The sequence below is a fragment of the Carettochelys insculpta genome, chromosome 19 (genome assembly GCF_033958435.1).
Source record: "Carettochelys insculpta isolate YL-2023 chromosome 19, ASM3395843v1, whole genome shotgun sequence".
Classification (NCBI taxonomy): domain Eukaryota; kingdom Metazoa; phylum Chordata; order Testudines; family Carettochelyidae; genus Carettochelys; species Carettochelys insculpta.
This window is the reverse complement of record NC_134155.1, coordinates 12,150,206-12,164,096: the sequence shown is the minus strand read 5'-3', so window position 1 is coordinate 12,164,096 and position 13,891 is coordinate 12,150,206. Positions and strand designations below refer to the sequence as shown.

Here is a 13,891-nt window from a genome sequence, read left to right as displayed (position 1 = left end):
AGCGTTCCCTACTTCTTATATGTATGGAATTGCCACTGAGGGAAGACGTTCAAAGTCGAGGCTGCTAACTTAATATAATAAGCCAAACGCTTCTCTAAATTGCATGTGTTGCTTCACAGCTTCTTCTCTAATTCTAATTCAATCAGTGACGGTGTGGTATTCATAGAATTTTACATGTGAAGAGTATTCATAGGAGATGACTTTCACATTAAAGGCTTTGCACAAAACAGAGTTAAGTGAATAATGATCCATTGATATTGACGTGGCACATATACAGTATTTTGCTCCAAGCCACATTTATAGCTCTCTTCACTTTTCACAAAGGGGCACATAGGTAGACGTTTGTTCACGGAAATGCTCATGGGCCAATGGCACAGCAAAATTTGTTATTTGCAGTTGTTCGTATAGATCAAGTCATCCAATCAGGAAACAGAAAAAAATAAAAATACCACACAAGAAAGACAACCAGTCACACAGCTCAAATATTAAACATTGCCTGCTGACAGTGAGTGGTTTCCAAGTCTGAAGCAGGTTCACACAAAGCATACAAACAAATTTGTATCAATCACAGTCTGTTCTCAAACAATAGGTGAACTGAATAAAGGGCAAGAGTTTTGCCAAATAAACTTAAGTGAAGTTTTTGCCTTGCTGATGCAGGAGCCAACATAAAGCTGCTTTATCATGAAGAATTGCTCCCTGTAGAGATGGATAATGACACCATAGTGCAGACAAACTCAAACAGCATTTGCTTCTGATTGGAAAAAGAGAACAAACACGCACGTATTTGTTGCCCCTCACTGTCAGGTCAACACACAAAATAATAGCAGAAACCTTCATTGCCTCTTCTTTATGGCTTTGCAGACCATTTGCGCGCACACACACACACATACCCCGACACTCTCTCCTAATACTTTCTCTCTTTTCTGTCAGCAGCACATTATGGTTGTGTTCACAGGTAACATGCATTAATTGTAATAAACACTAACACCTGCCATTCTGATACAGATTGTACCTCCCTCATCCTGCACCCTCAGGACATGAGTGCTCCCAGATGAGGGGAGGTCAGGCAAGCTGCCTGGAAGGGGCCCCCACTCCTGCTGGGCTCCCCCTCCCCAACTTGTTCCCGCAGGGGTCCTGCAGCTGCAGGTCTGCCAGCAGGGCTCCATGCCCCAGCTGGCTCCCAGCCATGGGGCTGCCAGGGTCCCCACAGCTGTGGCTACTGGCAAGGCTCTGTGTCCCAGCCAGCTCCCAGCTGCAGGGCTGCTGGAGTCCCCATAGCTGGAGCTGCTGGCAGGGCTCCATGACCCAGCCAGCTCCTAGACATGGGGCTGCTGGGATTCCCACGGCTGGGGTCTCATGGCTACTCTCTGGTCCAGCAACGCCCTGGATGAGGAATGTTGCTGGATGAGAGTGTGCTGGACAAGGGAGTTTGAACTTTTACCGCTATTCTATCAAACTTCTCCAAGATCCTTGAAATTGTTAACATGATTATGACTCACCACTCCTGTGAGATACACATGATATTATCCCCATTTTACAGATGTAGAAATTGAGGTACAAAGCAGCTAAGTAGCCTGCCCAAAGTCACAGAACAAGTAAGTAACAGAAGCAGGATTAGAGCCCTAAAACCTGCACACTGTTCTCTACGTTGACAACTCCACCTCCTGCACCCAAGACAAATCCTATAACAGCACAGTGTACGCTTTTGCAAATTTTCCCATGGTGCACTTGTAGCTTGCACATCTCATAAACCAGTTCTCTCCAGGCAATAGAGACAGTTTACCTTTGCAATCTGTGGGATACTAGGGAATTTGCTAAGTCCTGCCAGGGGGATCCTTTCATGTAATGTTTTCACTTTGGACCTAACAAAGGAAAAGAGAAGAACAGAAAACATGAAACAAGTTATGACAGTAGAGATGTCACCAGAGCTTTCAGGCATGCTTATTATGTCTGGTAATGTGCAGCAGGAAGCTCTTCCAGATGTTTGGAAATGATATTCTCTACTGCATTTCCTGGGAATGACTAGGAACGATTGCCTCCATTTCTTTTGCTGTTGCGGCAGCTCCATTGTTTTAAAATATTCATATTTTGGTGAGAGACGAAGGAGATAACTCAGACACTCGGTCTCATTAGTTTACAGACATGATGGTACTAAATCTGATTGATATTATCCAATATCCTCTCAGAGATTTTTATGTTCAGTTTCACTGGGCCTGGCTACAGATCAGTCTAATGTTCATTCCCAGCACAATCTCAAAATAGTTTTCCCAAGCCAGAGAAAGTAAAATAATGCCACAACCAACTACACATATATGGGCAGTGTTCCTTAATTTTTTTCATCCATGGGCAGACTAAATTTTGTTATGTGCACCAAGGCATGTGTGAATGTGCACCACCCATAGGAACATGCTGTTGGCTGTGAGAACTCTGCTGATCAGCTGGGCAGCACCTGAATGTCTCCTGGGTGGCCATCCCAGTGCTCAGCTTACAGGGAACATTGCATATAGGACATGTATTAAATCTCTGAGTAGCAAGTTCATCTACATCCGTCAGGATGAAAAAGCAGATAAAGAGTATTTAAATAGCAATATTTTTTTGTGTAACCTTGGAGGGGAAGGGAAGGAGTTTCATACCTGAGTATGATCCTTAAATATTCAGTACCATCTGCCTCTTCACATTTAACAGAAAGAATCAGATTTCCTAGGCTGCTGGCTGTACAATAAAAATTTAAGTGATCCTAAAAATAGAAGAGATGTGTTAATGTGGTATGATAAGGCAGCCTTATCTTACACCAAAAACCTATATCCCTACTTCCTAGAATGCTGCTTAGACTATGTCTACACTTACTGGAAATGTCAATGGCTGCTATGCAATTGTAGGTACGCCAATTGTGTACCTAGAAACGATTTCGCAGTTGTTGACATTGGTCCCTATCTTCACTGCAGAATGTCGACGGGAGCGCTCCTCCTGCTGACATTCCTTAATCCGCGCAGCCTGCAAGGAGTTCCGGGGTCGACACTGCGTTCAATCTTCCGTGGCCAGTGTACACCTAGCCTTAGACACTGGTCGCTATGTCAGTAGAAAGCTGAGGCTGGCTCATTACAGTCTTAAGAAATTCTCCGTCACTTCACTCATACATGCCCCATGTCTCCATCCTTTGGGAACCTGAAAGGGCTGATTTATTTTTTCAACCCGTAGACTGTATTGCTCCATCCTTCAGGTGTTCCAGAGGGACAAGTGGAAGACAATATTTTGATTGGCAAAGGTCAAATTTGGATGGGAGGACTTTTTCCTCAGGAAAAATAACACAGGAGCATGGCCATATAGGACTGGAATGGACCTCCTGAGGTCATTCAGTCCATCTCTCTAGGCTGAGGCAGGAGCCAGTATACCCAAGTCACCTCTGAGTGACATTTGTCTATTCTATGCTTTAAAACCACTAGTGCTGGCAATTCCACAAACTATCTTGGAAGATTGTTCCAGTACTTAACTGTCCTTATAGTTAGAATGTTCTTAATGCTTTACCTAAATCTCCCTGGTTGCAGACTGAGTCCTTGTCTACACTACACAGTGGATGGATGCTGCAGTGATCGATTCACATGATTTACCACATGTGCTTTGACATGATAAATCGATCACCGAGCATGCTCCTGTCTATGCTAGTACTCCACCAAAATCAGAAGAGGAGCCGGCATCAAACAGGAGAGCAGCTCCCGCCAACTTTATCACATGCAAGATGTCATGATGAGAATGTCGTCTGCAGCTATGCTATTCGCATAGCTGAAGTAAACTGCCAGCACCACGTAGTGCAGACAAGGACTAAGTCAATTACTTCTCATCTTGCCTTCAGCATGCCCGAGAACTCTTAGCTGATCAATGGAAGGGTCAGATGTGAACCAAATAATAATAATTTATCTCTTATTTGAGCTTGTGAATGTCTGAACACATGGGTCAGACCCAGATAGCGTCCAGGCCCACAAAAAATTTTGGGAAAGCTGTGATCTCAGTCCAAATGCTTGTGATGTAAGCACATCGCTATTTTTAACTCATTAGCATGAAGAGATGCTAGATGAAAACACTGTAAAAAGTCACAGAATGAATATCGGGGACCAGTAATAAGCCTCACTAATGCCTATGTAGTATCTGAAGTACTGGATAGTATGCTGGATTTCCAATCTTTTATTATCCCTATTCAGAACCAGTCCTAAAATCTCACTGTTTTCACACTGTCCACAAGAAGGGAGCTCCCAGATTACAATGGGGAAGGGGTTTGTAGTAACTCAAAGCATGGAACATGGAGATCTGGCTGGGAATTGATTTTCTCTCCTATAAAAAGCATTGCGATTTTGAACAAAAAATAATAATCCCAAATTTGGATAAAAAGCCAAGATTTTAAAGTTTTTGTATGAAATTTTGAAAAAAAAATTGTCCTGTTGAGTGAGGTACACAATTCCACTTGAAATGATTTGTTAGGGCTATGTCCACGCGAGCACCCACTTTTCAAAAGGGGTAATGGAGACACTTCAGGATATTCTAACGAGGTGCTGCAATGAATATGTAGCACCTCATTAGCATAATGGCAGCCGTGGCACTTTGAAAGTGCTGCTTTCAATCGCACGCGGCTCGTCTACACGGGGTCCTTTTCGAAAGGACCCACATACTTCAGAATGCCCTTATTCTTATTTGGCTGTATGAATAAGGGGATTTTGAAGTGTGTGGGGTCCTTTGAAAAGGACCCAGTGTAGACGACTCATGCACGATCGAAAGCAGAGCTTTTGAAGGACTGCGGCTGCCATTATGCTAATGAAGCACTGCAGCACCTCATTGGCATATCCCAAAGTGTCTCATTAGCATCCCCCTTTTGAAAGGGGGGTGCTAGCGTAGACATAGCCTGGGATTCTGACCATTTTAACACCAAAAATTAAGTACGTTTTGAAATGAAATGGCATTTAAAAAATCCAAACTTTCTGTTCCCAAAACGTTGCAACAAAATATTCTGACATTTTCAAAGCAGATTTTCCCAATTCTTTTTCCAGACCAAAGTTTGTCAAAATCTATAATTAAGAAAAAAGTTTTGTTGGCGTAGAAACAGCTTTTGCCGATGGAAAACTTGCTGTGTCTAGCGACAGGAGCTCACGGTTTAGAACACTGATACAGGTTGGGCCAGGAAAGTTTTGAAACTCTTCCCATCACTAGCAAGAACGGCACCTTTATTGAAATGATGGGATTCAAACTCACAACCCCAGTCTGTTCTTATGAGGTGGGGAGGCACATGATCCCAAATTAACCTGCGTCTCAGGGATTCCCATGGTCCATTCTATTTTCTTGCTGCCTGCTTCTGCAGGATAAAATTTACTTTGGGCCACCACACATCTCTGAGGAAGTGGGGGAACCCAGCACTATGATCTGGGTGGTGCTAAGGGCTGACTGCCTCTTGGACCCATCCCTACCAGGGCACGGAGCTGGTCCCCACTCCCACTGTGCCCCATGACCCACAGCAGATGTCGGCAACACCAAATTTCACATAGCACTAGCAAACTCTGAGTTCCTAAACACAGAGATTAACCTAATGGCAAAATGACAGAGACAGCTGAACACCACCATATAAAACTTAAGGAGAGGGAGCTCTGCAGCCAGATCGGCAGTGGAAGTGCTGTTTTATGTCCTCATCCAAATGTCTACCTCTAAATAAACACTAGTTATTAGAGGTGGATGAAAAATGAAAGGAGATTTCCACTCCCTGCAAAAATTGTGCCTCAGGGTTCATTGTAATTTAAAATGTTGAGGAAAATAAATAAAAATGTTTGATTGACCCAACTAATTATCTTTCCTGAAGAAAATCTGTTGGTTACACATGGAACGCTGATGCCTCTATTGCAGGGGTGGGAACTAAGCAGCCCCTTTGGCGTGGACCAGAACACCACTTCCCACAGCTCTCATTGACCGGGAATAATGAACCATGATCTATGGAAGCTGCAAATAGCCATAATTGCAGACGTTCAAGTAAATAAAGTAGGTGATGACCCATGAATGGCCCAGAGGCTGCATATTGTCCACCCCTGCTCTACCGCAAGCCAAAAGCCCTACAGTGCTATAGCAGGCTCAATCTCTGATTTTCCTACCTGCCATTACAGGAGGACAGAGTGCCACACTAAACTGACATAGTTTACAACAGACTGAGAAACACAGATAAATACTGAGCACTGACCTTCCCTAGGAAGTGTTTCCTGTATGCTCTGGCTTCCCCTTTGCACTCTAATTTATACCCGTACGTGCTAGGGCTCAGGTTTTCCTCTTCCTCTTCGCAGATGCTGCTATCCGACGAGGTGGGTGTGCTGAGGTTTTCTGGATCTTCAATCCAATACCCGCCAAACTGGGGCAGAATGATCAAGGGGTACGGGCCTCCTTTCTCTAAAATCTGTGAAGAATTCCAACACAGCGCCATGAGAACATAATGGAATGCAACGGGGACTGGATCAGCTGGGCAAAACACACCAAAGTCCGTAGGGCTTGAGAGTCTCCCATCACTATCCAGGAGAAGCAGAGGAGTCGAGAACTACATAGTGCCAACCACAAACATTTAAAAATCATGAGTCCAGCCCCCAAAGTCATGTGACAGGCTTGAAAAGAATGATCTTTAAAAAGAAACAAAGTTGAGGAAGGGGAAGCTAAAAGGCCCAGCAGTTCTAAGGCAGCTGGGGGCTCCCAGCAGCTGTTGCTACTCCGGGGCAGTGGCAGCCAGAACCCCATCCCTGTCTGAATCACCACTGGAGCTCCATGCCAGGCAATCCACAGGGCTGTGAGGAGTGGGGAACAACCAACAATGCATTCCAGGCAGCACTGAGGCCTGGCTTCCCCCAGCCCTGCCCCTTCCAGGGGCGCATAGCCAGGAGCTCCACACAAACCTTACCCAGGGCCTGCTGTGGCTGTCAGCCTGGCTCATTTGGGGTTCTTTTTACTGGCCTTCTGCTCCGTTAAGGGTGAAGTTGAGTCATATTTTCAAGCTTATCTCTGCAACTATAAGGCCTAGAAGTGCCCTTTTCTCACTTTAGGACCTTAGCTTTCCTATGTCTCCAGGATTTGAGGGTTTAAGAAACAGACAAAACATGAGATTCATAACTGTATCAAGAGATCTGGCAACAACAGGATTTTCATGCTGACTGCTAAAGCGGGGAAACAACCGTTCATCCTCCAACCACTTGCAGATAAGCTCATTAGCAACTAACCAGTACACACTGGGCCAAGTTGTGGAACCTTTAATCAATGTTTGCTCACCTTCCACTCAGGCAGAACTCTCCCTGACTTGAGTATCAGTTAACCACCTTTGTAGAAGTCAGATTCATTCTCAGCTGCCATGGGCCCTTTGCACTCCTCACACCCTCTCATTGTTTAAGAGGTGGGAGAGGCATGTTATCAAACAACCAGCCATGTGCTTGTGAAACCAGCACTCTGAATAGTTCCCCAGGCTGTGCCTACACTACAGGATTTTGTCGACAAAACTGGTGCTGTGGCGACAAAACCCAGGGAGCACCCAGATTCCCAAGGGCTTTTTGTCAACTGTACATCGACAGAATGCAGAATTCTTGTCAACAGTCTTATCTCACTCCCCAGAAGGCATAACGCCTCTGTCAACAGAGATCTCCTGACATAAAGCAGTCTGGACGTTCCAGAGGGCCCTCTCTTAACAGACAGGGCTTCAGGGAAACAGGGCAGCCTGGTGCTTCCAGTTGGCCGTTTTGTTGAGAGAGTGGCCGGGCTGTCCCACCACTCTCAGTTGACAGAGCAGATTGCTCTTGCAATCCACTTGGCTGCTGGGCCATGATCTATCGACAGACGTTTTGTCAAAATCATAGACTCATAGAACACTAGGACTGGAAGGGACCTTGAGAGGCCATCGAGTCCAGCCCCATCCCCCAATGGCAGGACCAAGTACTGTCTAAACCATCCCTGACAGACATCTGTCTCACCTGTTCTTAAATATCTCCAGCGACGAGATTTTTTTCTCTTCCGACAAAAACTTCTGCGACAAATCCCTGTAATCTAGACTTTAGCCCAGTCTTTAAAGAATCACTAATTCACAAGCCTACCACTGCACTTCTTGCATTGCTACTGATCAATAGCCTCACTGCCCCAGGGTCTGGGACAGCAAGTCAGATTGCAAGAGAAATGTTCTAGCTTAACAGCACTAAGTGAACTGTGCAACCTTTGTTTCATTTTTAAAGGTAATTTTGGGAGTGAAGGAAAGCATACAATACTCATCATCAAGAACGGTTCTCCAACAGGATCGGGATCATGCCTTAAAATGAGTTACACTGGCTTAGTGGTGCAGGATCAGGTTCTAAAACCACATCAGGAACAGCTTTATATTGAGTTGTGTTTATATCATGCCTTTCATCCAGGCTGATCCCAAAGCACTTCACCAACTGATCGGGTAAACTATTTTTTGTAATCAGCCCCCAGCTGAGTTGGACCGAAGCAGTGCAACACAGCGCAGGAGCAATGCCTTACATTTATAAATACCATTCATCCCAAAGAATCCAAATGGGGAATATTAGCAAACAGAATCATTTCACACACCACTGAAATGCAGCCGCCTCTGGGGTGTGCCATAGTGGCAGCATATGGAAATGGTGTGCAACAGTTCCAGACAGACAAGACTCAGTTGTGAGCTGCTTTATGTGTCTGAGCAGGGGAGCAAAGGGGTGCCAGAAGCCCCTTTGTTCCCTGATGCAAACAAACCCTTATCACTGCTACTCCCTGTTTTGGTCTTCCCGCCCACCTCACCCCACCCCAAGGGTTCACGAGTATAATTGAGCCAGTGTGGAACCTGCATAATCTGCAGTACTCCCCTGACCCTTAGGAAATGGGAAAATAAGAAACTAGATCTGTGGTGGACAACCTGCAGCCCAGCAGGGGTTTTACATGTGGCTGCAAGACATTTCATTTACCACTGCTTCTGTGCTGCTACAGTTCAGTTGGCACACCCTGCAAATTCTAGGAACGGAAGCACGATTAGCAAAACTGCCCTTGCTCCGGGGACCATCTTTGTTATGACAATTTTGCTTCCCTCTGAGATGAAGGAGGGCCACTCATGCAGCCCACTCACTAGCCTAGATTGCCTATCACTGCATTACACAGATCGCTCCAGGGGAAGAATTCAGTCCCTAACCTGTTCCTAGGGTAGCCCCTCACTCAGGCCTGGGGATAACTCTGTGATCTGATAAACATCACATTCACTGCTGGGGGAATTTAGGCAGACAAAATACAATTCCCCCAATGCACTGCGCCAGGACAGGATACTGTGCTTGCTGTGTATTCTCATTTATGAGAACATGTTGTGGCCTCTAGGCTTCTGGACAGAAGCAATTACAAAGCTGCATAGCTTATCCCTAGGGACAATATTCTGGAGAACAAATGGCATTGTAATGAGCAACGTGGCAGGAGCTTGGTTTCACAGGTCATCCACAAGACAGGAACAAAGCTCTGCAAATCACTTTCATTACCAGTTTGGAAAAAGGCAGCCGTCCGAACAGGCTTTCGAGCACCTACCTCCTCAATGCTGGGATAGGGGATGTAATCTTCCTGCAAAAGATCAAAACATCACAGAAATGATTGTTTTGTCCTCCATTACATCATACCTTTTTACCCCTTTCCGTGTAATGCATACATTTTAAACCTGGCCTATCGTACAGAGCATAGAAGTATGTTTTAACGTCTCCAGTGCAGTGTGCGTTGCAAACACAGATGTATTCTCACCACAGCTCTGTGTGATAGGGAAGCAACAGATGGAAGAACTGAGCCATAGAGTATTCTTGCCCCTGGTCAAAAAAGGAAGGTCCATCTGGTATAATCTGCACGTAAATGTCCAGAAAAGAACGCACCTTGTGAAGGGGAAAGTGACTAGTGTAAACCCAGGTGGGTTAGGACTCATGAGATCCCAGCTCAGCTCCCTGTTCTGCCACAGACTTCCTGTGTGACATTGGGCAAATCACATCATCTCTCTATGGTTCAGTTCCCCAAATGAAATTGTGAGATACTTCTTCCTTTACAGAGGTTAACTATCTAGAGGTGCTCAGATATGCCAGTAATAAGGATGATAGGAGCAGGTGAGGGGAGGAGGTTCCGGTGCCAACTATAACCCTTACCGCAACTCATGAGATAATGAACGGGAACGGCCCCTAGACTGTTCTAACTGATGCTCGGGCAGGTCAGTGCAAAATCAGACAACTATATCTGCCTCCCCACGGGTCCCCTTGTGGTGCCAAGCAGAGCTCAGACATGTGAGAAGTGCTGCAGACATAGAGATCTCTTCCCATCCTATTATCAATACCCTGAGCTTTGCAGGTTTGAATAGGGCAAGTATCTGCAATTCCTACAAATAACAGTTGTTCAAAATAAAACTATCTGGGGTTGACAGTGGACCTCTGTGCTCCTTGCTATCACAAGGAGTAAAGGAGGGTCAATAGAAGAAACTCTCCCGTTGACTGCCCTCTGGGTGGATGTCCAGGAAAGTCAACTGCAGATAAATCAATTCCAGCTACGCAATTGCTGTGGCTAGAATTGCATATTTGCAACCGACTTACCTGCCTAGTACAGACCAAGTCCTAGAAAGGCAACCAGACCAGCAGTTTGCCTTAGGGGCTGAAGAACTGAATTGGACTTAAAACAGAGAGACACGGGTAGGTGACTTTTCTATTCCCCCTGGGGTTCCTTGTTTCGAAACACCCCAGCATGCAAGGCTATAATGAACCATTTCCCCATTTAGTTACCAACGTAAAGCTTTTCAGCAATGCAATTAAAAGGCAGGCCATTTTAAGCAGCTCACTGCAGAAAGACAAACAGGTCGGAGACCTGAGGCTAGATTAAGAACCAGCGTGCACATCTATTTTATCTTTGCAATTCAATTAGTCTCATGTCTTTAGATAACACTTAAACCCTTTTGTTTTTTCAATGTCTTTGCCAACCTCCCCTGAAATCCCTAGTTCTAGAGACAAAAAATGATTTTGAGAATTCTGCACAATGAGCAACAGCCATCCCAAAACCAACCTTATTCTTCTGGCTTCCAGTTCTCTGGTCTTCAGGTTTGGGGGCCTGTTTTGAACAAATGACAATAATACATTAAGTAATTAAGACGTTTCCAATGGAATGCAAGAAAGCTCAGTAATATTGCGCTGCAGTGAAATCTCTCTTAAACTGTCACTTAGAGGGCTAATCTACAGCACCATTCCATCCTGTAGGTGCAAGTAACCCATCCCATGGGAATAGGAAGGCCTGCTGATGGTGGGAAGTGGGAAGATATAAGGGCGCAGTTGCTCTGAGGCCCAATGATTCACATAGGGATTTTACCACATTAGTTTCCACATGCTGGCTAACCTCTTGTAACAGCTAAAGCTGAGTCAATTTTTTTTGGCAAAGAATGTAGATTTGGCTACACTAAAACAATTTTGTCACTCTGTTTTGGTCAAAAACTGCCTAAAATTAATTCTGGGGGAAAAAAATCAAAACTTTTTCCTAAGACACTTTTTAACTATAATGGCCTTTTATGAAACAAAATTAAAGGAAATATTGAAACAAGAAGTCATTTTGACCTGAAAAATTCAAACAATCCAAAAGCACTTGTGAATGCTTGAAATCACATTGAAATGTTTCATTTTGGGTCAAACAAAATGTTTCATTTGACCAAGAATGATTGTTATATTATTTTTCAATTCACTGATTTTTTTAAATGTAATTTTGGTTCAGACCAAAACTCCTCCACCTATTTTTAATTTAGACTTGCCAGAGAATCCCCAATTCCATTATTTGCACCGCTCTAGCAAACGCATCCCTTTGAAGGCTCTGTACACACTACGATCTAAGGGTGTGGTTCCCTTGCTTGTCTACACAACCTTGTTTTCTCTCTCCTCAGGCTAGCATACAGCCATCAAGCCACCATATCACAGTTAGCTAGAGCAGAGGCATGGTTGAGCACGTGGCTTAGCTGAGCTTCCACTGCTACTACTTGTGCTACTGTGGCTACACTGCTCTTTAAGCTCTCTCTAGCTCACGGGCTGGCAACCTGCAGCTCTGGAGCTGCACGCAGCTCTTTAAAGGAGTCATTTGCAGCTCTGGATGCTGAGTTCCCTGCAGCTCCCTGCCCTGCCGCCTCTGAAAAAGTAGAACTAAATTTAATTGGTTTAATGACCGGCAGGGCAGCGGGAAGGATCCAGCCGTTAAACCAACTGAATTTAGTTCCATTATTTCAGCGGTGGTGGGGCAAGGAGTCACAGAGAGCCCTTCACTCACAAAGTACCTGGATGCATGCACCCAGTGGGAGCAGGGAAAGGGGAGCTAATGGCTATCCAGAAGGGCTGCCAGATGGGTCCTGCAGTTCCTGTGTCATCCTCACCTTTCATCTCGCGTTGCCATAGAGCAGTCCATGAAATCAGGCCCTTGGGACTAGAGTCAGAGGAGCAGTGGTGGCTAAGGTAGCTTCGACCACCATGTTGGTGAGGTAACAGGAGGAGCTAACGTGGGTAGAGTTTGTTCAGGCGGGGTTAGGCTGGGAGCCTGTTTGGGAGGATGGGTTAGTCCCAGGGGATGGTTTGGGCTGAAGTGGGTTAATCCTGGGGAGGAGGGGGACAGGTTTGGGGCTGAGAGTGTTTAAGCCTGGGGATGGGGATGTAGGTTTGCGGATGGGGGGCAAATCTTGAGGATGGTGGGGCAGATTTGGAGGCTGAGGTGGGAAAAGCCTGGAGACAGGGGGCAGTTTGGGGGCCGATGGGGTAGAGCCTGAAAATGGAGGGGTCACGTGGAGGGTTGATGCGAACATTGCTCCTGCCTGCTTAAGAGCCTGTCCCCGGACATGGCATTTTCCTTGTCCTCATCTGCTCTCCAGTCCAGGGGTGAAAGCGACTTAAACCTTCCAACTGTTCTTAAAATAGGGGTTACAAAAGTGCGGGTTGACATTATTTTATTAAGGATCGTCTTGTCCTTGACCATGGCTCTTGAAGGATTGATTTTGGAACTGAATTGGAAAGAGTGGCTCTTCTCACTCTTTAGGTTGCAGACCCCTGCCTTGATGAGAACTAGCGCAAACATATGGACACAAGCCAGAGAATTCATACCCTGAGCTCCTAGTGTAGCCATGACCTACAAGGAGAATTAGGAAAATGTCATGCCAAGTGTGCCAAAATGGATCAAGTCACCTTGTTTACAGTCAGCCAGAGATTGCTGCAGTTACAGCCAAGTCTCAAGAGCCCAAATACCAGCTATGAGGCTCGCTGACCAGGGGGGCACAGGGGGCAGTCACTCCCGAGCCTGGCGTTTCATAGGGGTCTGAAGCTCCAGCTGCCATGGCAGTGGCTGGAGCTCCAGTCCCTTTTCAATTGCCGTGGCAGTACTGCTGTGCCTCTCCACACAGCTGTGAAGGAGCGGGTGGAGAGCAGTGCCATGATCCCAGCAACTCTAAGGGCCAAATACCCTAGGCCCAACCCCTTCCACCCATGGCCCTGCCCATTCCAGGATGAAAAGCTGCCCCCCACTTCCCACCTTGCCCCAGCTCTGCTGGCAGCTACTGAGTATTTATAGGGAAATTCTGCAAAATACACCACAAACTGCTATGGCTCCAATTCATCCAGACACTCTAAATTCGACGTCAGAGTGACCACTCATATGCCTGAAGCCACGTAGGTGTTTTAAAGCACTTCGGTTTTACTGAATCAGGGACGTCTTGCCCAACAGCATCCCAGCACAAGATAAACCTTGTGTTGTCTGCTCCAACTGTGAGGCGAGAAGCATATTGACTCTAGCTCTCATGCGCCTGACAGTAACTGGCGTACATTTCAGCTGGCACGTGCCAGTGTTTGCTGATACCCTAGAAAGACTAAAAGCTGGGGATAGGCTTTCAAAG

General features: G+C 45.7%; 1 protein-coding gene across 1 annotated transcript in view; it reads right to left on the bottom strand.

Moving 5' to 3' along the window:
* The window catches only part of RAP1GAP2 (RAP1 GTPase activating protein 2), a 120,681-nt gene that overhangs the window by 46,137 nt on the left and 60,653 nt on the right, over positions 1-13,891 (bottom strand). The window contains exons 3-7 of the mRNA XM_075013339.1: positions 11,047-11,091; positions 9,550-9,582; positions 6,209-6,418; positions 2,634-2,737; positions 1,784-1,862 (exon numbers count right to left, since the gene is read on the bottom strand). Of these exons, the coding sequence (XP_074869440.1) occupies positions 1,784-1,862; positions 2,634-2,737; positions 6,209-6,418; positions 9,550-9,582; positions 11,047-11,091 (471 nt within the window). The remainder of the gene's footprint in view (positions 1-1,783; positions 1,863-2,633; positions 2,738-6,208; positions 6,419-9,549; positions 9,583-11,046; positions 11,092-13,891) is intronic.